General features: G+C 45.0%; 1 protein-coding gene across 3 annotated transcripts; it reads left to right on the forward strand.

The window, feature by feature from the left end:
- GALR3 (galanin receptor 3) lies at nucleotides 1–8,524 on the forward strand. Of its 3 annotated transcripts, none has more exons than XM_081878761.1 (4): nucleotides 1–616; nucleotides 3,539–3,582; nucleotides 5,099–5,471; nucleotides 6,696–8,524. In XM_081878761.1, exons 3-4 carry the CDS (start codon nucleotides 5,122–5,124, stop codon nucleotides 7,564–7,566), a joined length of 1,221 nt encoding a protein of 406 aa, XP_081734887.1. In that variant the 5' UTR covers nucleotides 1–616; nucleotides 3,539–3,582; nucleotides 5,099–5,121; the 3' UTR covers nucleotides 7,567–8,524. The 3 variants fall into 3 exon arrangements, with proteins under 3 accessions (XP_081734887.1, XP_081734888.1, XP_081734886.1); XM_081878762.1 differs by lacking the exon at nucleotides 3,539–3,582 and having other exon boundaries at nucleotides 5,099–5,265; nucleotides 5,350–5,471; XM_081878760.1 differs by lacking the exon at nucleotides 3,539–3,582.
- Nucleotides 8,525–25,911: the final 17,387 nt, after the last annotated feature.

Here is a 25,911-nt window from a genome sequence, read left to right on the forward strand (position 1 = left end):
TATGCAGCGCTCGTAGAGAGGGTGTGGAGGGCAACCCATGATATATGGATATATATTCGCATCTTCATGCCCCTGGATCCCTGAAGAATAGAACCAGCTGTGTCAGGAAAGGAGGCTAGCAGAGAGATCAGATAGATAGACAGATAGGCAGATAGATAGGCAGATAAAATAGATTAGGTAGGTAGATAAGCAGATAGACATTTCGATTAGGAAGGTAAGTAGGTGGATTGATAGGCAGCTAGATAGTACTGGAGATCTGGCCATAGGAGGGTTAACACCCAACCAAACCTCAAGGAAAGAAAAAAAGGATCAATGGGCTTGGCACAGCAAGAGCAGGAGAGGGGGAGCAGAGATCTAGAGAGAGACATCAAGGGAGGAGAGAGAGAGAAAGAAGAAATCAGATGCAGCAAGGTGGATGCACTGAGAAGTAGCTAAGAGGAAGAGGCACAGGGAAGACCTACTGAGCACCTCAACTTGCAGAGTCCCCTCCGGGCAGTTTCTTTTCCCTTGGCACTGGAGAGAAGCAGGGCAAGGGCTTCTTCGTGTTGCCCAAGCATCGGTGCCGGATAGTGAAGACTCGAAGGAGGCCAGGAGGATCTCGCCTCTTTCCTAACAAGTGAGTACACAGCTTTTGAGAAGTAAAACAAAAAATAGAAATGGTATCGAAACAAGGGGAGGGTTCCCTGTCTCCCCCCAGTGTGGCTCAAAGGGAGTTTTTCAGGAGGGTGTGTGTGTGTGGAGTTCCTCCTAGAGTGGCCAAATTCAGTAGGCAAGGCTCCTGCCTGCTTTTAATTGCTGTACCGAAGGAAGAATTTCAGCAGATGCTGCTTCACTCTCTTGTATTCTTCAGAGGCAGGGAAGTAAGAGATCGGAAAGGGCTGCGTCTTTATTCCAGCTCAGAGACAGTTCTGTTCAGTGTGAGGCAGATGGGCTGGAACGGGAAGCGGGGGGGGGGGGGGAATGGCACCTTCCACAATGGGACAGGTGAACAGTCAGAGTCTGAGCATCTTCTCTTTGGGCAAGCGATGAGCAGCCGTGGATATGTTATGGCTTTACTTTAATGATGTATTTGAATGTTGGGTGTTCTGTAGCTATATTGTAGCTTCTATCTTATAAGCTCTGCCATATGATTTATAAATATACAGTTTCTTCATTGTGATACTTGGCTTACAAGGGTTATTATGTACGCAACCCTTTGCAATAAGGAAATGACTATTCTTTTAAAGAAAGAATGATCTTGTGGAGAGAACGAGTGCAGTCTGGAAGCAAGCGGGGGTGGGGGGCTCAAGAGAATTATGGGAAGGAGGGGCAAAGGCACAAACCTTGCTCACACAGCAATCTTTCTGGTATACATGCGGAAAGGCTTAAAGGCTAAAGAGGCAAATCACAGCTGAAACAAAACAGCATTCTTCCTCCTGTAGCAATGATCTATCCTTTCCCCCTACCCACTCTCAGTTTTGTAGAGGTTGCTAATGTTTTATATTTTAATTATGAGTGTAGCTGATGCATGACACAAACATTACAGTAGAAATTAAAAGCCATGTTCAATGTTAATCTTCAGCATGCTATAAAACCATGTGAGTTCCACCCAACCCCAGCTCTGAGTGATTCCCACCACCTCCCAAATTCCGAAAATGGCATCTTAACATTGCAAAGTCTTTCTGATTCTGAATCCTCTACTAAACCATATGTGATTTTATTGGCTGCTCGGATGGATCAAACTTCACATCTCCAAGCTGTGTGTGTTCTGTTGAAGAAAGCTGCCATACTCAACCCAGCTAGGGACAGGGCACACATTTGTGTGCAATCCCACATTCGCAACAAATGGGGTGGTTGGACTCATTTTGTCACAAGCAGCACCTGGAATATTGTACGCCACCATAAGCCACTTACATGTAGGTTGATTGGTAGTGTTCAAAAAATTCGCTTCCGCTTCCAGCAAATAAAATTATTCATTCAGCATGTGCAGGGAAAAGCAATATAAAAGCAGCTGCTACAGGCAAGGCAGTTGTGTGCATCAGATCATACTGCAGCCTTTGCCAAACTTGTTCCTTCCAGGTGTTTTGGACTAGAATTCCCATCAGCCCCTGCTGGCACGGGGTGCAGCTTTAGTCCCAAAACTAGTATAGAGTAAATGATTTACTACCACAGCCTAATGATGCTAAGATCGGAAATAGATTATGACTTTTTGTTTTTTTGTTTATTATTTATTAATTTTATATCCTGCCCAGGACAGCAAACTATAGGTAGGGGGAAGAGTAAAAATATCTTTAAAACAATTCCAATACAGAGGCAGACTGGGAAAGATTTCAACTTAAAAATCTTGCTGAAAAGGGAAGGTCTATAGGCATCAAAAAGACAACAGAAATGGTGCCAATCTAGTATTCTATTGCAAATATTAATATTATGCAGCTTGAAGCAATAGGATGAATCAAAACTCTTGGAATAAAAATTGTCCAGACCCAAAATATGGTTTTAAAGCTTTACTAACAGAACTTTGTTCAAACAGTCACAAAAACAAATAATGATACATCCGAATAGTTACATAAAATCATATGTTTGTCCAAGGACAGTTTCAGCTTCTTACAAATATGAAATACTATTTATAATCAGAGCTGATGCACAGAGCTCTCTCTCTCCCACATCCATTAACCTGGAGGCTGTTTTCTTTCCAGGGGAGACATTAGAACACCTTTGTCTTCACCTTTGGCTTGAGAACACAGACTCCCTCAAAATGGTGATTTGTAACTGAATAAACCTCCCATGTGATTTACAGTTAAACACCACGTGAGAGAGCAGCAGAGATACATCCTAAGTTAATGATCAACCTATTGCTCAGAAAGCTCTTCAGTGGAATTTCTCCAGTGTTCCCTTTAGCAATACATATTCAGAGTCATTTTCCATTTCAATGTACAATTAAACAATTCTACTTAACATATTCAAAAGGAAGGAATTCCAAAGGGTAGGTGCTACCATGCTAAAGTCCCAATTCCTACTTTGTGTGGGATAGTTCTCCTGATAAGATGGTATCTGCAGGAGGCTTCCTGTTTCCAGTGCGCCAGGAACAGAGTCTCCCAACACTGTGGCAGCGAGACAGACCAAGATAATCAGATAATGATGGGGGAATTTCATTATCTGCATTCCTCTTTGGTTGGAAGAGGAACCAGGCTCTCATCGCAGTTTGCCTGGCAGTCTGGCACTCGCTTCCCCATGGAATGTGAGGGCAGGCAAAGGCACTAGGTGCACGGAGCACTTCTGCTGCCATGACCCCCGCCCCACCAATCCCATTCCTGGAAGCACAGGTTACCCTGCAGGAATTCAGCAGGTTCAGATTTCCTGGATGAAGATACAGTCTGCAGGTGGGAAAAGTTGCATCTGTTCAACATGCCACTGTTAAAAGTGCAGAGGGAGGAAATACAACCTTAAAAGAGATACTTCAACTCCAGTCTATGATTAATCAACAACCTCAAAATGCAATCCAGGCCTGCCCTCCCTTTTCACCACCATTCTCTTTAAATGTTCTATTCCCTCCTTCCAGCTTTTTCCAGGCTGGTTGCAGCAGCTGAGTCCTGTCAAACAAAGGTGGGCATTTTAATTCACCAAAACAAGAGGCTTAAGAGCTTTGGGGACGTAATGAACTAAAGAGGGTCAAGTGGTGCTTGGCAGAGGCTTTCTCCACGATGGATTGGCGCTCAGGGTTAAGGCTTGTGCCTGCTGAAGGAGAAAGGGGTCTTGACCCCAGACACCCAGAGTGACCTAGAGTTAATCCAGTCTCATGCCAATGTAATCTGAGCCATTTACATCACAGAGGAGCTTTACAGATCCTGATGTCACTGTTAAATTAACTTGTTTCATGCTGGTACCCAACAGAGTCTGAAAAGTGCAAGTTGCCTGCCATAACCCATTCCTGAACATTCCGCTTTTGAATGCTCAGAATTTGACCAATCCAGGCTAATGGGCAAGTAAGGAACTGGGAACCAACTCTAGTATCTTGCCCTCACTGGAATTGCATTGGTGTTTGTGTGTGTGAGGGGATATTCGTTGTGTTTGATGCATCATGATCTAATGTAATCTTTCCTGCTTATTGGAGCTGTGGCTGGCATATGAATTCAGTTCTCAAGACACCATACAGAAGTTCTTAGGCAGAATAATAGCAGACTCTTCACTTGAGCACGGTACATTAAGGCTTGAATCCATTGTGTCTAAAATATGCTCAGATTGTCAATCCAGTGCATGCTTTCTGAAATGGCTATTTGTACAAGATTTGGTTGATAAAGAGATTCTTAGGAGTAAATCGCATACCCGATATATAAATTATCATATGAATGACAGAAGTATTTTGATACCTCTTATTATGATCCATGAAAAAAGTACAAGACCCCTATAAATCTCACAGTTCAGTCTGTATTAAGTTAATGGCATCAACTGATACTGGCCTCCCATTCTTAAAATTCTGAAAACTTTGGGCAATTAGCTTCGGGAATTTTAGTCCTTAATGTGAATGGTCTATTTGCCATGTACCTGCCAGGGTTTGGGAGAACCATTTTAAGGCCGTCTTTAACCATCATCAAAAGGTTCCTATAAAATGGTTCCTATAACTTGCAGTTATATCTGCCTCCTGGTATTCCTGAAGGGGCAATCAACAGGTCCAGATGATATATGAAACAACAACAACCTCTTGGTTGGCTACTCTTTTTTCACATCTTGATAAATCTGGGCTATTTCCCCACTTGTTAATAAAACGTGACTGAAAGCAATCCTGTGTGTGGTACAATTTTATGATGGTATATGATGGTGTCTTTATGAGTGTGTGTTTCTGTGTGCGCGCACGCACACGAGAGAAAAATGGAATTATGTGTATGTTTGCTGTGTGTGTGCTGGTGAAGAAGGTAGAGCTGGAGGAGTGAATATCCTGCGCAGGGATAAATTGGGATACAAGAGACAATGGAAGACAAGGCCCTGGAGAGCTTTGAAGGGACAAGAAGCATGTGCAGGATCCGGGCTCGGACAGGAAACTAGTGCAGGGATCTGAGGCAGGGCTTGTCCCATGATTTCCTACTTTTACCTCTGTTCATTTCATCTCTTCCTCTTTCGCCAGGCCCCTTTCTCTCAGATGGGGAGATGCCAGACAGCTGGAACACATCTTCAGACAGCGTAGAAGCTCGAACTGCAGGCATTATTGTGCCGGTGGTCTTCTCCCTCATCTTCTTCGTGGGCACAGTAGGGAACGGCTTGGTGCTGGCTGTGCTGTTGCGCAATGGACAGGTGAAATACAACACCACCAACCTGTTCATCCTTAACCTGGCGGTGGCAGACCTGTGCTTCATTGTCTTCTGTGTCCCCTTCCAGGCCACCATCTACACGCTGGATGGGTGGCTCTTTGGTGCCTTTGCCTGCAAGGCAGTGCACTTTCTCATCTACCTCACCATGTATGCCAGCAGTTTCACCCTGGCAGCTGTCTCTGTGGACAGGTAAATACAAGCACTCCTCCTCTCTGGCATGTCTCCCTCTCTGTCCTCCAAACCAATATATTGCTTGATCAGTAGAAGGATCCTACTTCTTCCATAGGAAGGAGTAGAGGACAAAGGACCTTGCTCCTTTGAATACCTTTCAGGGATGGGAGAGAAATTTGATCCACTTTGCATTTAAAGGTCAACCTACCAAATCTGCGCTTGGGAACAGAAACACAGCTCTGTTTCCAAAGTCACGCTTTTCTGAATTTTGCAGTCAGTTTTCCAGCGTACAAAGATGCATATACTAAAGTAAAGTGTGTATTAAAATGCACACATCACCAAAAATAGCATTGTGTTAGGGAAGATTGGTTATAAGAAAAGATTGCATGGAAAAATATTTATAGCAGGAGAAATTTTCACTAAAATGCTGACGAATTTCCATGATGATTTAAAATAAATGAATGAATCTTAAATTGCTGCAAACTGTGGAGAGCTGAATTTGATACCAGAAAAATGAAAGATCCTTCCAAACCTGCTCCACATACATTTTCTCAATACCCTTTCTCAAGTTTTCTCCATTCCTTTGTCCTTAACAACCTAATCCCACTTAGCACCTCTTGCTGTTTCTGCATAGGGGGCACCTTAATAAATTTGTGCCTGAACATGCAATCTCCCAGTTCACTTGGATTCTTGGCATTCCTCAGGCATATGTGTTTCTGCACTCAGTTTTCTGTATTGAAGGAGGAAGGAAACACATTGAAGGAGGAAGGAAACGCATTGTACACATATGAAAAGCTTTGTGAATTATGGAAGCTCTTCCTAGATCTGCATAAGTTGTTGTGGGCCCCAATTTGGAGTTTTCGTTGGCAGTTTAAGCTTAAGGAGTTTTGGGAAGAGCCTAGAAAATAACTCTGTTGGCTTGTCACCAAGGTCACATCCTCACCAGGCATTTAAAGCACATAGCCTCCCTCAAAGAATCATGGGAACCGTAGTTTACCCCCTCACAGAGCTACCATTCCCAACACACTCAATAAACAACACTTCCCAGGATTCTTTGGGGGAAGTCATGTGCTTTTTCAACATATGGTATGGCTGCGACCTGAGATAATATGTGGAAATGAGAATAAGGTGGTGAGGCACTGAAGCAACCATAGGAAAGGGAAGGTGATGTTTTGGGGGCTTCTCAAAATTTATTGTGTTCAAGAAACTAACCCCTTTACCCCACACCCACTCTGCTTCCAGGTATCTGGCTATCCGTTACCCCCTGAAATCCCGGGATCTCCGGACCTCTCGCAATGCAGCTCTTGCCATTGTAATGATCTGGACGCTGTCGCTGCTTTTTGCAGGACCGTATCTCAGCTACTACCAAATAGTCCACTACCAGGAGGTGCCCATCTGTGTCCCTATTTGGGAGGACCAGCGCCGAAAGATCTTGGACATCCTCACCTTCGTATTTGGCTATGTCCTCCCAGTCTTTGTTGTCAGCCTGGCTTATGCTAGGACCATTAAGTTTTTGTGGACCGCTGTAGATCCCATTGAGAGGATCTCGGAGTCCCGTAAAGCCAAGCGCAGGGTCACCAAGATGATCATAGCAGTGGCCGTCCTCTTCTGCCTGTGCTGGCTGCCCCACCACCTAGTGATCTTGTGCTTCTGGTTTGGCTATTTCCCCTTTAACCGGGCCACCTACGCCTGCCGCTTGGCTTCCCATTGCCTGTCCTACGCCAATTCTTGCCTCAACCCAATTGTCTACGCTCTCATCTCCAAGCACTTCCGCAAGAGATTCAAGCAGGTCTTCACCTGCCTCCTCATCCAGGACAAGAACAAGAAGAGGCGAGCAGGCAACAAGGTCCACGTAGCCAATGTCAACAATGGTTTAGCCAACCATACGGCAGGCTTCTGTGGAGGGAACACTGAGGTAACCCAACTCCATGAGGAAAATATCCGATGCTACCAAGGCCTGTTGCTGAAAGAAACTGAAGGAGGGGTGCCTGAGGCATGGTCTCATCAGTTAGAAGACACGGCCATCTCAGATCAGAGAGAGCTAATGAATGAAGAAGGTTCTGGGGCAACTGACAACAATCAACTGGCTGTGACAACACACGAGGGACTGTAACCTACTAATTATCCAAGGCAGATTATTGAAATGGAGGGCAGTGCCTCTTGGCATCACAGTCCTATCCCCATCAGCATCAGATGTGGAATGGGTTGGCTTTAGAAAGCTTTTCTCAAAACATGCAAACTACCCAGAATTTCTCAGTGAGAATGTCAACGTTTCCCAGCTGAGACTGCATTTTAATGGTTCCATTTACACCCTGTCCTTGGGTAATGGCTACAAAAACTATTAATGAAGCCACCAAATGGTTGTAGAAATAAGGGGTGCATAGGGATGTACCCAGCAGTGAAGGGATGGTCAGTTGGGTCAGAGAATTTATTAATGTCTCTTGACAAGAGTGGGTGGTCCCAGACGAGCTAATGGCGATGGCAGTAAAACATGAAAATGCCGTCCCTAGATCTGGAAGATCTAGCTGAATAATTACAAACTGGTGGCAAACAACCTCTTTCTCGGCAAAGTTCTTCAGTGGGTAGTTGCTGACCAGATACAGGCATGCTTGGGTGAGACTGCTTTTCTGGATCCAATTCAGTCAGGTTTCAGGCACTGAAACAACACTGGGCACCCTGTATGATTATCTTTATCAGGAGAGAGATGGGAGAAGGGTGATGCTGTTGTTCCCCTTGAACTCTGGTTTGCTTTTGATACCATTGAGCATGGTATCCTTCTGGACCTTCTGTCAGAATGAAAAGTGGGTGTCACTGTTTTGCGGCGGTTCCTCTCCTGTTTGGGTGGTCCACTCCAAAAAGTGATGCTTAGAATTATTGTTCAGTCCTGTGGAGCCTTCACTGTGGGCTCTCACAGGGATTCATCATATCCCCCCATGGATTTACTGAATCAGTGCCTGACTGCAGTAAACAACTGGATGAGGGAAAACAACTGAAACTCAATCCAGCTAAAACAAAATAATCCCCCCCCCCTTACAGTAGCACCTTAGAGACCAACTAAGTTTGTTATTGGTATGAGCTTTCGTGTGCATGCACACTTCTTCACAAAAGCTTATACCAATAACAAACTTAGTTGATCTCTAAGGTGCTACTGGAAGGATTTTTTTTTATTTTGTTTCGACTATGGCAGACTAACATGGCTACCTACCTGTAACTCAATCCAGCTAAGTCAGAGATACGGCTACTAGGTGGTTCCTTGGTCCAGGTAGGTGATGTGCAACTGTATCTCCCCACTGTATAATCAGATGCACAGATTGGGGATACTCCTTGTTCCATTGCTGTCACCGGAGACGCAAATGGCATAGAATGCCTTCTTTCAGCTCTACCTGTTGCCCCAGCTATGACCTATCTGGACTGGGATAACCTGGTGTCAACAGGCTATGCCCTAGTATGCTTATGCTTGGATTACTGCAATGCATTGTATGTGGAGCTGCCTTTGACAATGGTTTGGGGAAACTACAGCTGGGGCAAAATTCAGCAGCCAGTTTATTGGTGGAGACCAGGTGCTTTGAACACGTAACACCAATTCTGGCTTGATTACAGAGGCTACCAATGTGTTTCTTGGTCCAATTCAAAGTGCTGATTCTGACTTGTAAAGCCTTATACAGACTGGGATCCCATTTTCTACAAGACCCCTCTTCCCATACGAGCCTGACTGGAGCCTGAGGTCATCATCAGAGGCCTTATTCTGTGTTGTCCAGAACGTGGTAAGAACAGGTCTTCTCAGTACTGGTTCCCACGTCTGTGAGGTGCTTTCCCCAGAGTGGCTTGCCTGGCATCAACGTATTTTCATTGCCAGATGAAGGTGTCTTTCTTCTCCTGGGCAGTATTAATTTCTGCAGCAGTTGATGGTATTTTAGCTAGTTAATTCTTTGGTGGTCAGCCTTATATTGGGAAGCATGGAGTGGGGGGGGATTTGTTATTTTGGGGTGGTTGTTGTTGTTGAGGAACATCAACACTTTTTGATGTTGCTACAAGTATTTTAACTGGTTTAAAACATTTTTGTACTGTGGGCTGCTATTTTTGTAAGTTGCTTTTGAGATGTTCTGTGGAAAGTGACTGATAAATGCAATGAATAATGATAATAAAAACAAAAATACCTGGAAAGAGAAGTGGCTGTTGGGGTTTTTGTTTTCCTGCCCTGATACATGTACATCCTGTGGATTGCTGCTTCCTCTTCGCCCCACCACCTCTCTCTTCAGACATGTCTGCTTTGTTTCCTCCCCTCCCCACAAGAGACCACATGTCTATTGAACCAAACATTTGTTCAGTGCTTTTATTTTATATTTTTAAAGACTCTCTGCACTGTTTTTAAACACCAGGTTTGTGCTGTTCTGAGAAGCGAGGAAGTTGGCTTTCAGAGTGACATGGGAGACGGCTGATAGCACAAATCTTGTTCCTGCTGAAAGCCAGAACACAGATCCACAAAAAAATGCCATTGCGTGCATCCCCCAGTCCCTTACAGGACTATGCCTACTATGGGCTCCATATGCCCTTTTTCTTGTGCATTTGTGATTATTTGTGCTCATGACAGAATCAATGTGGTTATATGCGATCCCACTGCCTGGCTGTTTACGCTTGCAAAAGTTTTGAGGCGGGCACACTGCTTCATTTCCAAATGATTTGTGTCCCATAGTTTCCTGCTGAAATCCTGTAACTTTTCATACTGCAACCATTCTGGGTTTGTGTGCCCTGCTTTTGCAGCACTATAGTGTAAGAATGTCAGGTTGGCAAGAATGCAATAACATGGGGAAAGCATCACCGAAGAACTATGAAAGCAGAATGATGGATGGATGGTCCAGTATAAACCCACCACTAATGTACTTATTATCTTATGCATTGCAGCCTGCGTGAAAGACACCAATCAGGAGGGACCCAGAGGTGCTGAAGGGCTCAGGCTCAGAGCTTGAACATTTGAGGGGGGCGAGGAGAAATTTATGGGGAATAGGAAAGGAAAGTGTGTCTTCCCCACTCTTGCTTCTCTGTGTGTGCATGTACCATGCTGAGCATGTCTGCTTGGGAGTAGAGTCTTTTATCAGATTCAGTAGTATGCACTTAGGTAAGCATGTTTAGAATCATGCTTTGGGTTCAGATCAATGCAGCTGGCTTCCAAGTAGACATGGTTAGAACAAGTTTGGTAGATCAGGGGAAAGCTGTGGTCATAGCGTATCTTGACTTTTGACAAAGTCTCCCATGGCATTCTTGTGAGGAAGCTGGTAAAATGTGGGTTGAACAAGGTAACTGTTAGGTGGATTTGACTTACCGAACCCAAAGAGTACTCACTTGTCATGGTTCCTTGACATCCTGGGAAAAAGTGATAAGTGGGGTGCCGCAGGGTTCTGTCCTGGGCCTGTTGTTCAACGTCTTTATAAATGACTTGGAGGAAGGAATTGAGGGGATGCTCATCAAATTTGCAGATGACACCAAACTAGGAGGGGTAGCTAATGCTGCAGAAGACAGAATCAGAATTCAAAATGACATCAACAGATTGGAGAATTGGACCCAAGCTAACAAAATGAATTTCAATAGGGACAAATGTAAGGTTGTGCACTTAAGCAAGAAGAACCAGATGCACAAATATAAGATGGGGGACACCTGGCTTACTAGCAGTACCTGTGAAAAGGATCTAGGGGTCTTAGTGGACCGTAAGCTTGTCATGAGTCAGCAGTGTGATGCAGCAGCAAAAAAAGCTAATGCTATTCTATGCTGCATCAACAGAAGTATAGCGTCCAGAATCCAGATCAAGGAAAGTAACAGTACCACTCTGTTCTGCCTTGGTCAGACCAAATCTGGAATGCTGTGTCCAGTTCTGGGCACCACGATTTAAGAAGGATGTTCTTAAAGGATATTCCACAAGCTGGAATGTGTACAGAGGAGGACAACCAAGATAATCAAGGGTCTGGAAACCAAGGCTTATGAGGAACAGTTGAAGGAGCTGGGTATGTTTAGCCTGGAAAAGAGGAGGCAGAGAGATATAATAAAGGTAAAGGTAAAGGTAAAGGTAAAGGTAAAGGGACCCCTGACCATTAAGTCCAGTCGCAGACGATTCTAGGGTTGCGGCACTCATCTCGCTTTATTGGCCGAGGGAGCCGGTGTACAGCTTCCGGTCATGTGGCCAGCATGACTAAAATGCTTCTGGCAAACCAGAGCAGCGCACGGAAACACCATTTACCTTCCCACTGGAGCAGTACCTATTTATGTACTTGTTACAGATAGGTAGCCGTGTTGGTCTGCCATAGTCAAAACAAAACAAATTCCTTCCAGTAGCACCTTAAAGACCAACTAAGTCAGTTCTTGGTATGAGCTTTCGTGTGCATGCACACTTCTTCAGATACCTGAAGTGTCTGAAGAAGTGAGGTATCTGAAGAAGTGTGCATGCACACGAAAGCTCATACCAAGAACTGACTTAGTTGGTCTTTAAGGTGCTACTGGAAGGAATTTGTTTTGTTTTTATTTATGTACTTGTACTTCATGCTTTCGAACTGCTAGGTTGGCAGGAGCAGGGACTGAACAACGGGAGCTCACCCCGTCGCGGGGATTCGAACCGCCGACCTTCTGATCGGCCAGCCCTAGGCTCTGTGGTTTAACCCACAACGCCACCCGCGTCCCAAGAGATTTAATAACCATCTTCAAAAATATCTTAAGGGTAGTCACATGGAAGATGGAGGAAGCTTCTTTTCTCCTGCTCAAGAGGGTAAGACACAAACCAATGGCTTCAAGTTACAAGAAAGGAGATTCCAACATCAGGAAGAACTTTCTGACTGTAAGAGCTGTTCGATAGTGGGAGAGACTCCCTTGGGAGGTGGTGGACTCGCCCTTCCTTGGAGGTTTTCATGTACAGGTTCGATGACCATCTGTCATGGATGCTTTAGTTGAGATTCCTGCATAGCAGGTGGTTGGACTGATGACCCTTGGCATCCCTTCCAGCTATGATATTATTATTCTAATAATATCCAGTATATCTAAGTCCAGTATATCTGAAGGAGCATCTCCTCCCCCATCGTTCTGCCCGGACACTGAGGTCCAGCTCCAAGGGCCTTCTGGCGGTTCCTTCACTGCGAGAGGCCAAGTTACAGGGAACCAGGCAGAGGGCCTTCTTGGTAGTGGCGCCCGCCCAGTGGAACGCCCTCCCATCAGATGTCAAAGCGATAGACATCTACCTGACATTCAGAAGACATCTGAAGGCAGCCCTGTTCAGGGAAGTTTTTAATATGTGACATTTTAGTGTATCTTTCATCTTTGTTGGAAGCCGCCCAGAGTGGCTGGGGAAACCCAACCAGATGGGCGGGGTACAAATAATAAATTATTATTATTATTATTATTATTATTACTACTACTACTACTACTACTACTATTATTTCATATATGCAAGTGATACGCATTGCAATTCATTTCCTGCCTCCTCTCTCTTCTCTCTGAAAACTGCAGCATGATCGGGCCGCATTTGGAGGTTAATCCTTCACCTCTTCCATTTTGCTGCTTTGTATTGGAGGGCCTCATTTTCAATCCTGTTCCTACTAAGCCCTAACCAGAAGGAAAGCTGGCAGCTCATATAAATAGCATATTATTCCAATTTCACCCCGGGAGCTATGGCTCAACAGAATAACTGTGAAGCTTGAAGGGAAGGGGGGATATGGAAACCTTCCTGCTTTTCTTACATTTTGTTGTTGCCATTCCAACTCTCTGCTGGTTGATGGAAACAGAAGCTACAGACGGAAAAGGTCTAATCACTCATCAGGCTGACCTTTCCGCCAGCCATCTCCTCGCTCAGATTCGTTCTGAAGGCCGCATTGAACGCTTGGCTCACAGGCTAGAAAGAGGCAGGCAAGATTTTTATGACAGATGAAAGTTGTTTGAGACTTTGGTTCCTGAAGTTGCACACGTCTAGTTCTTTCATCCCACTGCTGAAGACATTCAAATAGGTTGTCCGGGTTTTGGAAACAACGCAAAAGCTTTTCAAATCTGCTGTGGCAAAAGCAGGATGAAAAGTAATCCCTTTTCCAAATCGCCTTCAGTTTGCTGAAAACGCAATCATCTGTCCTCTGCCTACAATTTAATGTCCCCAGCCTGTTCCTGTGCACACAATATTGCTTACTCCACATCCCGGTGTGTTCCCAGTGCTAGTTTTTGGAGTTGAATTCACAATCCATGTCAAACCTATTCTTCCTGTTGTTGTTGGCATCTGTCTTCAGAGACAATGGAGTGCACCTCCACAGGTGAAGTCAAACTGCTGCATTAGTAGCACTGAAGTGACCTCCCTGGGACACAAACCTGGACGGTGTATATGGAGGTCCTGGGCTGCCCAGATGACAAGAACTGCCCCTCTCCCTCGGCCTCACTGATGTGGTCCAAAGGAAAGCAGAGCAATACATTTGGCACCAGCTTGGCTTATAGGAATTGCTGGAAGGAGGCGTACAAAGCACCATCCAACCATCTTAGGGACCCCACTTTGGATTTGTGTAGTGTTTGCTCCTTAGCCTTTTCATCTCCCAAAGATACCCTGCAAGGCAGTGGAGGTTTAGGATTAAAGTTTTCCTTCTCCTAAATGGGCTACCTTCCCATGTTGACAAGCCACATCTGCCCCTGTAGTTTCTTGACAAATACGGCTGTTTGATGCATCCCCCCCACCGCAAAACCAGCATCAGTCTGCCTAGAAAAGTTAATCCTCTTTTGCTTTGTATTTGAGCTAGGTGTGCACATTTAAGATAGCTGTTGCAAATGCGCAGATAAACACAAATGCGCAGGTGACAACTTTGTGAATAGGAGTTTGGTGGGAGGTGTTCAGGAGCAGGGAAACCAAATAAGTCAGTTAGATATACTGAGGAGCTTCCTCTATGACCCTCATTCACACTATACTCTGAAAGCACTATGATACCACTTTAAACACTCGTGGCTTCCCCCAAAGAATTGTGGGAGTTGTTCTTTGTTAAGGGTGCTGGGAGCTGTTGGGAGACTACAATTCCCAGAATTCCTTGTAAAGAGCAATTGATTGATAAACCCCCTCAGGGACCCCAATAGGGGAATAGGGGTTCCCTAACAGCTCCCAGCACCCTTAACAAAGAACAGCCCCCATAATTCTTTGAAGGAAGCCATGAGTGTTTAAAGTGGTATCATAGTGCTTTAAATATACAGTGCAGGTGGGTTCTAGGTGAGGGATAACTCATGCTTCTATCCCAGGGGTCAGCAACCTAAGGCCCATGGGGGTCGTTTAACTGGCCCATGGACCCCCGCCACCTGATTGGGGAGTCCCAACACCCGCTCACTCGCCTCCTGTGCGCCGTGCTAAACCGGAGTGGAGCAGAGTGGGGACTGCCTTCCACGATGCTGGCTGGCTTCCCATTGGCGGCAAGAAGCTCCTGCAGCCAATGGGAAGCTGCGCACGCCTCCTCTGCGCCAAAAGGAGCACAAGAAACAGCATTTGTGCATGCATGCGCACACACTCTGGCCCACTGTGGCGTCTGCGGGACCGTGAACCGGCCCAAGCCACAAAAACTTCACCTATCCCTGTTCTATCCTCTGCCTATGTGGAGTGGGAGGTGGGCAAGCCAGCCTGCCATCTGGGATTCAGAGTTATAACTGGAACTGAGAGACACAGAGGCTTAGCTTGTTCTCCGTGATAAACCAAAGCTATCGCTTGGGTTTCTCCCCACCTTCACCCCCCCCCAATGATTAGGAGCAAGACCTCTTGGATGGAGCCTTCCACCTCACACTAAGGCTATATGTCTGTGTAAACAAACATTACATCTTAAGAAATGGTATTGGTGTTCACTGCAGCGACCTTAATTCCAGGGAAACAAAAACCAAGATAGACACTGGATCAGATCCCCAAGACCTCTTGTCATCAGAGAACAGTATGTGCACAACCATATGAAGGTAACAGGCTCTGTGCAGTTCTTCAAACAGCATTTTGTAGGCAAGCACGCTAAAGAAAAATGTAGCATATTTTTTATATTTGGGTGGCCATGTACAGTGGTACCTCAGGTTAAGAACTTAATTTGTTCCGGAGATCCATTCTTAACCTGAAACTGTTCTTAACCTGAAGCACCACTTTAGCTAATGGGGTCTCCTCCTGCTGCTGTGCCGCCAGAGCATGATTTCTGTTCTCATCCTGAAGCAAAGTGCTTAACCTGAGGTATTATTTCTGGGTTAGCGGAGTCTGTAACCTGAAGCGTCTGTAACCCGAGGTACCACTGTATATATCACCAAAAATAACAAATTAATCATCATAAAAGGACACAAATTCGCCTAAAATTTGCATATGCTAAGATACAGATTTTGAAACAGAAGTAAAGAAGAGGAATGCATGGTTTTAAAAAGAACAAAAGAAGACTCAGATTTGCATACCATTTCTATGTTCCTATCTGCATATACCACATTTGCATATATGCATATTTAGAAATAATTACTGTCAGGAGTAGGAGTAGGAGTAGCAATAAAACCACCAGTGTCAGTGAAGTTAACACTTTATTCAAAGAAACCAAACCAGCATAGGCCTAGTGAGAACAGCAACTCTTCCTAATAGGCCTTGGCCCCAATGAGACAGTTGTGAGGACTCAAGGTCCCCGCCTTCCCACTGGTCTCTAAGGCTCCTCTCCTGGGACTCAGCTATACACCTGCAAATAAAGCATTTAAAATGTGTTTTAAAGTGTGATATACAAATGTGGCACTAGATGGTGATAGTGAGCTATGCAAAATTCAATGTATTTTTCAAAAAAAATAAAAATAAAAAAGCATTTTCACATCGTTTTTTTTTATATATGTGTGTAGATTCCATCTCGGTTCCTTTCCAAGCAACCCAAAGCTCTGCTGCCTTGTATCTTGTTGCTCTGCCCTCTTCAAACCCCTTTGGATTCTGGGAGACCAGGGGGAGAGGGCAGCTGGTTACAGCAAGAGGGAGAGACTCCCTGGATTCTTCAGCAGCCTGCTGCATCTCTGTCTCCTAGCCCTCCTCCTGTCCTGCCTGTGTCTGCCTCTCATTCCAGATGGCTGTCACTGTAGTGGGCTGTGACCAGATGATGGATTTACCTCTGTCTGTTGTCCAGGCTCTGACTGCTGATAAGCAATTCCAAGGCTTCTTGGTGCTCTTTATCTTCATATTGGACAGCTGTTCAAACAGAGGTCTGTACTCTGCAAAATAAGATACAGTGCAACCCTATTGTATATATTTCCCCCCTGCTCTTCCTTGCTGTTGTTTAGGCATTTAGTCATGTCCGACTCTTCGTGACCTCATGGACCAGAGCACACCAGGCACTCCTGTCTTCCTCTGCCTCCCGCAGTTTGGTCAGACTCATGCTGGTAGCTTCGAGAACACTGTCCAACCATCTCGTCCTCTGGCGTCCCCTTCTTCTTGTGCCCTCCATCTTTCCCAACATCAGGGTCTTTTCCAGGGAGTCTTCTCTTCTCATGAGGTGACCAAAGTATTGGAGCCTCAGCTTCACGATCTGTCCTTCCAGTGAGCACTCAGGGCTGATTTCCTTCAGAATGGAGAGATTGGATCTTCGTGTAGTCCATGGGACTCTCAAGAGTCTCCTCCAACACCATAATTCAAAATTATGAATTATGAATCTTCCTTACTCATCCCCAATTTTCCTCTGTCAGTATACAGCTCCTTTGTGCATAAGGGTGTTACTCCAAATACATAATTATGAATTTATGTTTATTTTGATGATTGAGGGGCTTTGATGGTTTTGGTTTGGCTTCTGAATACTTCTTGTACAGTCTTCCCTTTTAATAATCAGACCTATGTGCAATAGACTTTCATCTTCTCCCATAATAAATAATTTCCTCTAGTCTTCCTCTGAATTGCAGCCAATTTTTTCAACATCCTGTGGCCAATATGATTCACACAGCCCTGTATATTGTATGTTTACTTGGAAATAAGTCCCACTGAGTTCCATGGGGTGTCCTCCCAAGTTATCATCCACAGTGTTTTGGTCTTAGATCTAGACGTGATTTTGCAGGTGATGGTTCCACCATAGAAAGATGTGTTCCTCCCTGCTCTGTGAAGTCTTCAGTGATGATATGCAGCCTCCCAGCTAGAGAACGCAAAACAAAAATCCTGGCTCCTGTTCATGTGCAAATGTCAGTTCATTTCAATGTATGCTGTTTTTCTTTCTGTATAAAAATAAAAATCAGCATGGGTTAGCATTTGGATAGAACTAAGGCGAAAACTGGAAAACGGACCAATTTAAATCTATCCGGCTGCCAGTCTAAAGAGATGCCCTTTTGTATCATCAATTCCTAATGATCTTGCCTAATCAAAGCAGTTGCTGAATGTTGCTTACATTCTCCAAATGGAATTCTTTGGGGAGGAACATGTCTCAGAACTGCAAAGTAGCTAGTTGTCACCATGGTGAAGCATTTTCAGATTGCAAGGGGAGAAGCAGAAAGTATCTTATTACAGGTATTATCCATGACTCATGGCTATTGCCAGGATGGTCAAAGATATGCACAGCAGCCCTTTGAATAAACGAGCCCTTTTTCATTTATTATTTTTTGCAATTTACAATTTTCTATCGTGCTTTTCCTCCCTAAGGAGATAAGTGTGGCGCACCAAAAAACAAAAACAAAACCCAACCCATTTTGGATGGCCACCTCTCATGGATGCTTCAGCTGATATTCCTGCATTGCAGGGGGTTGGATCACATGATCCCTGGGCTCCCTTTCAACTCTACAACTACCGTATTTTTTGCTCTATAGGACACACTTTTCCCCCTCCAAAAATGAAGGGGAAATGTGTGTGCGCCCTACGGAGCGAATGCAGGCTTTTGCTGAAGCCTGGAGAGCGAGAGGGGTCGGTGCGCACCGACCCCTTTCGCTCTCCAGGCTTCAGGAAGCTATCCGCAAGCCTTGGGAGCCCGGCGGGAGTTCCTGCCGGGCTCCCAAGGCTTGCGGATAGCAGCCTGCATCCCGAAGCCCAGGGAGCACTGCACAGCGCACCCCGGGCTTCGGACAGATATCTGCAAGCCCTGGGAGCCCAACGGGAGTTCCCGCCGGGCTCCCAAGGCTTGCGGATAGCAGCCTGCAACCCGAAGCTCGGGGAGCGCTGCACAGCACACCCTGGGCTTTGAGCAGATATCCGCAAGCCCTGGACCCGTTCTCGGGGCTGGGGTCGGGGGAAGCTGGGCTGGCCCCCAGCTAAAAAGGAACCAAGACAGCGAGCGGGATCCATTCCGCTCGCTGTCTTGGCTTCTGCCAAAGCCACGCGCAGCCTCTCCCGGCTGGAGAGGTTGTATGTGGCTAAAGAGGAAGCCAAGACAGCCAGCGGGATGGATCCTGCTGGCTGTCTTGGCTTCTTTGCTCTTTGGGGCTGGGGGAAGAAATATTTTTTTTTCTTTATTCCCCCCCAAAGAAACTAGGTGCGCCCTATGGTCCGGTGTGCCCTATAGAGCGAAAAATATGGTATATGGTTCTATATAAAATTACAAATGGTATTACCTGATTTTTTGACCTCCTGAATTTCAAAACATATATATGTTATATGCATGCAGTGCCAGATTTATGTATAAGCTAAACAAGCTATAGCTTAGGGCCTCACTCTCTTGGGAGCCCCCAAAAAATGCAAAGGAAAAAAAACCTTGATGCACATTTCCAAAATATAAGCTAGAAACAAATAAAATAAAACCTACATACAGCAACAGTGTTTTGTATCATGTAGGCTCCTATGATGTAAGTAATGGGCCCCACCTGCTAGCCTGCTCCCTAAAATATCACTGGTTTGCTCATTTCTATATATAGGGTACCTACATTCTGCATGGACTGGTTGCATGGCAGCATGTGCAAATGGCTTTAGATACCTATTAGGTCCATAAATTACCATATAGCATACATTCAACACAAAAAAGTGACAATTTGTTGTTGACAAAGGACAGCTGGACATATAAAGGGCCCCATTACCTCCAGTAGCTTAGGGCCTCATCAAACCTAAATCCGGCCCTGTATGTGTGACTGCATTTAACATGTTTGCCTCCCCCCCCCCCCCTGGTCAGTCCTGAAGTTCATCGGGTGGCCAGGAGCAAGGGAGCGCAGATGCAGTGATAAGTCTTCCCACATTGGTGTCGCTGATGTTCGCCAGGAGGTGGAGGGATGGAGTGTGGCAGAAAGTCAGGGATGTGCAGGCACAGCAGTGGAAATGTTGGATTGGCTCTGCTGGGGCAGCCCCAACCTCACGCTGCCTCGCCCCACAGCTTCCTTGGTAAGCAGCAGTGGCGTCCCTGGCAGGAGCCTGTTGCTGCAGCTCTTCTCCACTCGTTCAGCCCCTCCTGATCCAGGGTCACTGAGTGAGCTTCAGGGTTGGTTGGGCTGTGAACTGGCCTAAGTCCAATGTGCAAACCCTGACACCTCCAGAGATGGGGGCAAAATCCAATTCAGTTCATACCTAAAGGCAAACTTGCTTTCCAAAGCAAGATGTGAACCTAAACACCACCCTCCTCCAAAATTCATGCTAATTTGGAGTTTGCAGTACAGTGGTACCTTGGGTTACATATGCTTCAGGTTACATACGCTTCAGTTTACAGACTCTGCTAACCCAGAAATAGTGCTTCAGGTTAAGAACTTTGCTTCAGGATGAGAACAGAAATCGTGCTCCAGCGGTGCGGCAGCAGCAGGAGGCCCCATTAGCTAAAGTGGTGATTCAGGTTAAGAACAGTTTCAGGTTAAGAACAAACCTCCGGAACGAATTAAGTACTTAACCTGAGGTACCACTGTACAGTTAAGTCTGCAACTTACATGCATTCAATTTGTGTGCATTGTGTGTATAGCACACATATATATATGGGGGTGGAAAGGGGGCAGGCATCTGGGGAAAATAACTTTGGCAATCCCAGCCACTGTTGAGTCCAATGGGTTTTGACGATACATGATTTAGGTTTAGGTGTGATCCCTGGAATGTAACTCCTGCAGGCTTACTGTATATGAATGAGTGTGTGTGTTTATTAGTGTTAAGTGTACATATAAATGCACATATTAGTGAAAAGAATTAGTGTAAATAACATGCAAAAATGCTTTATAGTTGGGGAAATTGCATATGTTTATTAGGAGAAATTTGCACTAAAATTGCTGATGAATTTTCATGAGAACTTCTTTTTTCGCAAAAATTGCAAACTGGATTGGAAAAATGAGAAACTGAGAGTAACAAAGGTTGACATGTTTGCCCATCCCTACAAATCACCCTTTGCCAGCTCATAATTCTGTAACTGTCAGCTGAGCCTAATAAAATGGGTAATATGCTATATACTACTGGAGGGGTTTTTTTTTGGGGGGGGTATTAGTATAAATAATGTATCAACAGAACTGCCGACATTTTTGGACACACCTTGGGGGTATAACTATGGACTCCGCAGTGTTCAGCCCCTGGACTTTTTTACCAGGTACATCACTGGTTAAAATAAAATTGTACATTTTTTGAGAACCAAAGAAAATGACTGTGAAGAATTCAGTAGCTGCAGAACTGCAAAAGTTCATGCACTGTTCTGGGTTTTATGTAAAGATGACACACCAGTCAGCTAATTAACTGAGTATCAGAGAGGAGAACAAAGCTGACATCAGAATCCCTGGGGTGTGTGTGGATATTATAGGCTTTCTTTAAAGCCTACCCCGGGACTAGGACTGGGATTTGGGATCACACACATTGTACTGCCAGCCTTGATATGAATAATGCCAAAGACAAGGAGTAAGCAAACAGAAGCATGGGGAACCAAATGAAGGGGGGGAAACATGTGAATAATTCATTGATCCTGCAGGCTAGAATCTATAATTCCAGCTAATGCAATAGAGAGCAGAAGCAGTGACTGTAATTAGAAAGAGAAGAAAATGATATTCCGTACGGGAGTCTGAAAGAGAGTGTACTCCAGGCCCTTGCTGCTTTAAAGAGGGAAAAGATATTGAGGGAGGGATGTCACAATACGTTTACAACAGGATGCTAAACCAGTCGCCGTTGATGGCTCTATTCACACATACATGCTACCAGCATGGAGGCTTGTGGCTGCAGCTCTTGAGAAAGGAAGGAAGGACAGAAGGACTTTTATCAAGCTTCCTGAAGCCTCCTGTGTACCTGAAGGAGCATCTCCACCCCCATTGTTCAGCCCGGACACTGGGGTCCAGCTCTGAGGGCCTTTTGGCAGTTCCCTCACTGCGAGAAGTGAGGTTGCAGGGAACCAGGCAGAGGGCTTTCTTGGCAGTGGCTCCCGCCCTGTGGCTCCTGCCTTCCCATCAGATGTCAAGGAAATAAATATCTGACTTTTAGAAGACATCTGAAGGCAACCCTGTGTTGGGAAGTTGTTAAAGCTTGATGTGTTACTGTGTTTGGTGTTTTAATTTGTTGGAAGTTGTCCAGAGTGCCCAGGGAACGCAGTCAGATGGGCCACATATGAAACCCATTGTTGTTATTATTCCAACAGTGCAATTCTTTATGTGTCTAGATCCATTGGGTTCAATGGGACTTGTTCCCAGGTAAATGATTATAGAATTGCAGCCCACATCATTGTCTCCCATAGTCAGCTCTTGACTGCTGAGCACCATCCTTTCAGTCATAGAGCAGACTGGTAGGAAGGAGGTGGCCTGAATTTAATGTTCTGAACGGCTCCCCTGCAGCCTCAATTGTTTTTTTTGCACTTTCACAAAAGCCACTAATAAGTTGGTTACGCAACTGATGACAGGAGCAGCAGCATCTGAGCTGAAGAGCCATGGTCTGAAGTTTGCATTACAACTGAAGAATATTGGTGCTTTCACTATAATTACGGTATTTTTGTTTAAAGTGCAATCCTATACATATCTACTCAGAAGTGCACTTAATGAGACTTACTCCCAACTAAGTTAAGGTGTCCACACTTATGCACTGCCAAAAAAAAGAAGAAATGTAAAAAAGTACTCTGGTTTCACGTGCTAATTAATAAGTACAGATGCCAATTTATAAATAAATACTATAATTTAAACATAAATACAATGTATCTCACCAAAGTGGGGAAGACTATGGGCACTTTTAGAATATCACTACAGTGGTACCTTGGTTTAAGAACAGCTTAGTTTGTGAACAACTTGGATTAAGAATGCTGCAAACCCGGAAGTAGGTGTTTTGGTTTGTGAACTTTGCCTTGGAAGCAGAACATGTTCTGCTTCCTGTTGAGTGTGTTCCATTTGTAAATTGAGTCCCCCACTGCTATGGGAAAGCATGCCTTGGTTTAAGAATGCTTCGGTTTAAGAACAGACTTCCGGAACAGATTAAGTTCGTAAACCAAGGTACCACTGTATTTACAGGTGGGAGTCAATTGCAGCCTGTCAAGTAGGGATGCCATTCTCTATCGGGTACCTGTTTGTTCACTGTTCGTTTGAACTTTTGTTGACCCTGTTCTGTAGCTGCTTGCTTTTTTTGTAACTTCAGGGCTGTTTTGTTCCTGTTTGCTGCAGCTTCTGGGAGCTTCATAATTGGGTTTCGCCTTCTGTAATTATGTTTGTATTGTCTTGCAGTGGACACCAATGCTTCTTATGGAACCAATACCATCATCCGTTCTCTGTTTATGGTCTTTAACTAATCTTCTAGTTCCCACTGCACACTGTTTGCCTAGTCTTGGCAGCTGCAGCAGTGTTGACAATCCTACTCTGAGAAGCAATGCAGTGTAATGGGTATAGTCCCAGGCAACAGTTTTTGACTACAACTCCCATCAATCCCAGTCACAGTGGGGAAGGCTCCTCTTGGGCCTCTGAATACTTCTTGTTATCACCCAGCACCATCTCCCATGTACTCCAGGTTTTCCGACACTGCTTGCCCTAGGCCTGGGATAGTCAATGTGGTGCTCTCCAGACGCTGTTGGACTCCAACTCCCATCGGTCCCAGCAAGCATGACCAATAGTCAGGGGTGATAGGAGTTGTAGTCCAACAACATCTGGAGGCCCACAGGATCCCCGTCCCTGCACTGGCAAATTAAGACAGTCACTTCAGGCAGCAGATGTGGCAGGAAGTGACAGAGATGTACTGAAGAAGATCTCTTATAGCCTGTGATATAGCCTGCTTGCAGGTGTAGTGAGAGGAGGGCACAGTCCTGTTGCCAGCATCCAAGTAACCTGCCAGTTTAGCTGGCTTCTGTATGTGGAAGAGGAAGGGGAAGGGGAAGCCATTTTGTCCCTCGCTTCAGGCAACAAAATATATTGGGCTGTCACTAGAAGATGGGGTCGCAGTGGAGAAAAAGGAGCTGGACCACTGGAGTGAAAAGGAAAACGGTGGATGCCTTTCCCCCCCTTCCTGCAAATGCAACCTGCTCCCCTCTCCCACAGGCCTCTAGCTAGTAATACAATAAATTTTTGAGGAGAATCAATATTAGCGAGCAAAGGGCAGCCATGTTCCTGAGCTGCTGATAGTTTCTTTGGAAGAGGAGCAAAAAAGCACCACAAGGGTATTTTGTTGTTGTTGCCTTTGCCACAGCTGCTCACAGGGAAAAGAACATTTCTAATATTTCCTTTGGCTTCTGGAGAACTCTGCTGCTTCCTCTGAATGAATTAAAATGATGACGTTTCAGCTCTTGGGCACTGCCTTTAATTAAAATCATTTACTTTGTGGGTTGAGGTTTGCTGTTCTCCCGTCTCACTTACTAGATGAATGCAAGGAGTTCTTAATGCATTGTTTTACCTTGCTTTTCTGCTGAATCTGTTTGAATGGAAAATTTCACTCAGGAAAGTCATAGCAGAGCTTAACAGGCTTTATAAATCTTATTTTTAAGCCTGCAAACCTTGGGGATTTCCCTGAGGCTGCTGATACCTCTCTTTTGTGTGTGTGGGTGATGCTGTTTTGGTTGCATTAAAGTCTGGCACTGAGAGAATTGAATTCACTATTAGCATATACAAAAGGGACCTGCAACAAAACGCGGCAGTGCAGAGTCCTCTGGTGCCAGGGTTACATAGGAGCAGAAGACAAGATTGTTGGATCAGGCCAATGGTCCACCGTAATCCAGGATCCTGTTCTCACAGTGGCCAACCAGATGCCTATGGGAAACTCTGAAGTAGGACCAGAGCACCACATAACTCTGCCCAGCTGGGAGTCCCAACAAGTGGCAAAAGGAGGAATAATGCCTTCAACCATGAAGACAGAGCAAAACAATCATGGCTAGTAGTTCTTGATAGCATTGTCCTCCATGAATCTGCCAAACCCTCTTTTAAAGTCATCTAAGTTGGTGGCCATTGCTGGCTCCTGTGGAAGCAAGTTCCCTAGTGTCACCATGTGGTGTGCGAATAATAACTTTATTTTCTCCGTCCTGAATCTCCCAACATTCGGCTTCATTGGACGTCCATCAGTGCCAGTGTTCTGAGGGACAAAAACTTTCTCCATGCTGTTCATCACTTCAAAAACTTCTACCTTGCGTTTTCTCTCAACTAAAAAGCCTTAAATGCTGCAACCTTTTCGTATAAGTTCATAGAATCACAGAATTGTAGAGTTGGAAGGGACCGTGAGGTTCATCTCGTCCAACCCCCTGCAATGCAGGAATCTTTTGCCCAACGTGGGGCTCAAACCCATGGCCCTGAGGTGAAGAGTCTCGTGCTCGACGAACTGAGCTATATAGATTATTGTCGTCGTTATTTTATTTATATCCTGCTGGCCTGGGAGTACGTCCCACTGAACTCAGTGGATCTTGCTTCTGAGTAGACATGGAAAGGATCATGCTAATAACTACAAACAGTTCTAAACAGTGAAAATAGATTACTTTGACTATTTTCACAATCCAATGCCAGGCAGTGAGGACACTGGGTGAAACATTTTTCTGGGACGTCATGTTTTGCCAGTGCGCCTTACCTCTTTTCGCTGCTGGAAGTCCTTTGCAGTCTTTGTTCTCTGGTTCATCACTGTAACATCATGAGGAAATGGACCACCACCACCACTGCCATATTCGATGCAGAGTATTCACACTCTCTGAATAATTCTCCATTTCCTAGTACCCCCACCCTGCCCTTTGTTACCAGAGGATGCTTTAAACAAGAACAGCAAGAATCTGGGTCAAGCTGACCCGTTTGTCAACCTAACATAGCGCCATTAGGACTGTGAAAATGTACTGTGTGTAATAACTACGGATGATAACTTGCGTTTGTTCTGAGTCAGCCAGAAAGAAGGACCACGTAGTCGTAATACAATTCTTATCAGAAAAACTGTTGATTCACATGGCTTGCAATTCAGTTAATAGAATATCCTGCAGTTTCACCATCCAACTTGAGTCCAGCTTGCAATGAAAGATGTTTATTATTTCTTAGGCTCTTGTTTCCCCTCTTCCAAAGAGCTCAGAATGCAAAACTCTTCACCTCTGATACATATTTTATCCTCACAACCCTTTGTGAGTGACCCAAGATCATGCAGCAAACTTGAGGACTGAGAAGGGATTTGAATCCAGGGCTTCTTGGCCCGAACTGAAAACAGTTATCATTA

The sequence above is a fragment of the Podarcis erhardii genome (genome assembly GCF_964252035.2).
Source record: "Podarcis erhardii genome assembly, chromosome: 10".
Taxonomy (NCBI): Eukaryota; Metazoa; Chordata; class Lepidosauria; order Squamata; family Lacertidae; genus Podarcis; species Podarcis erhardii.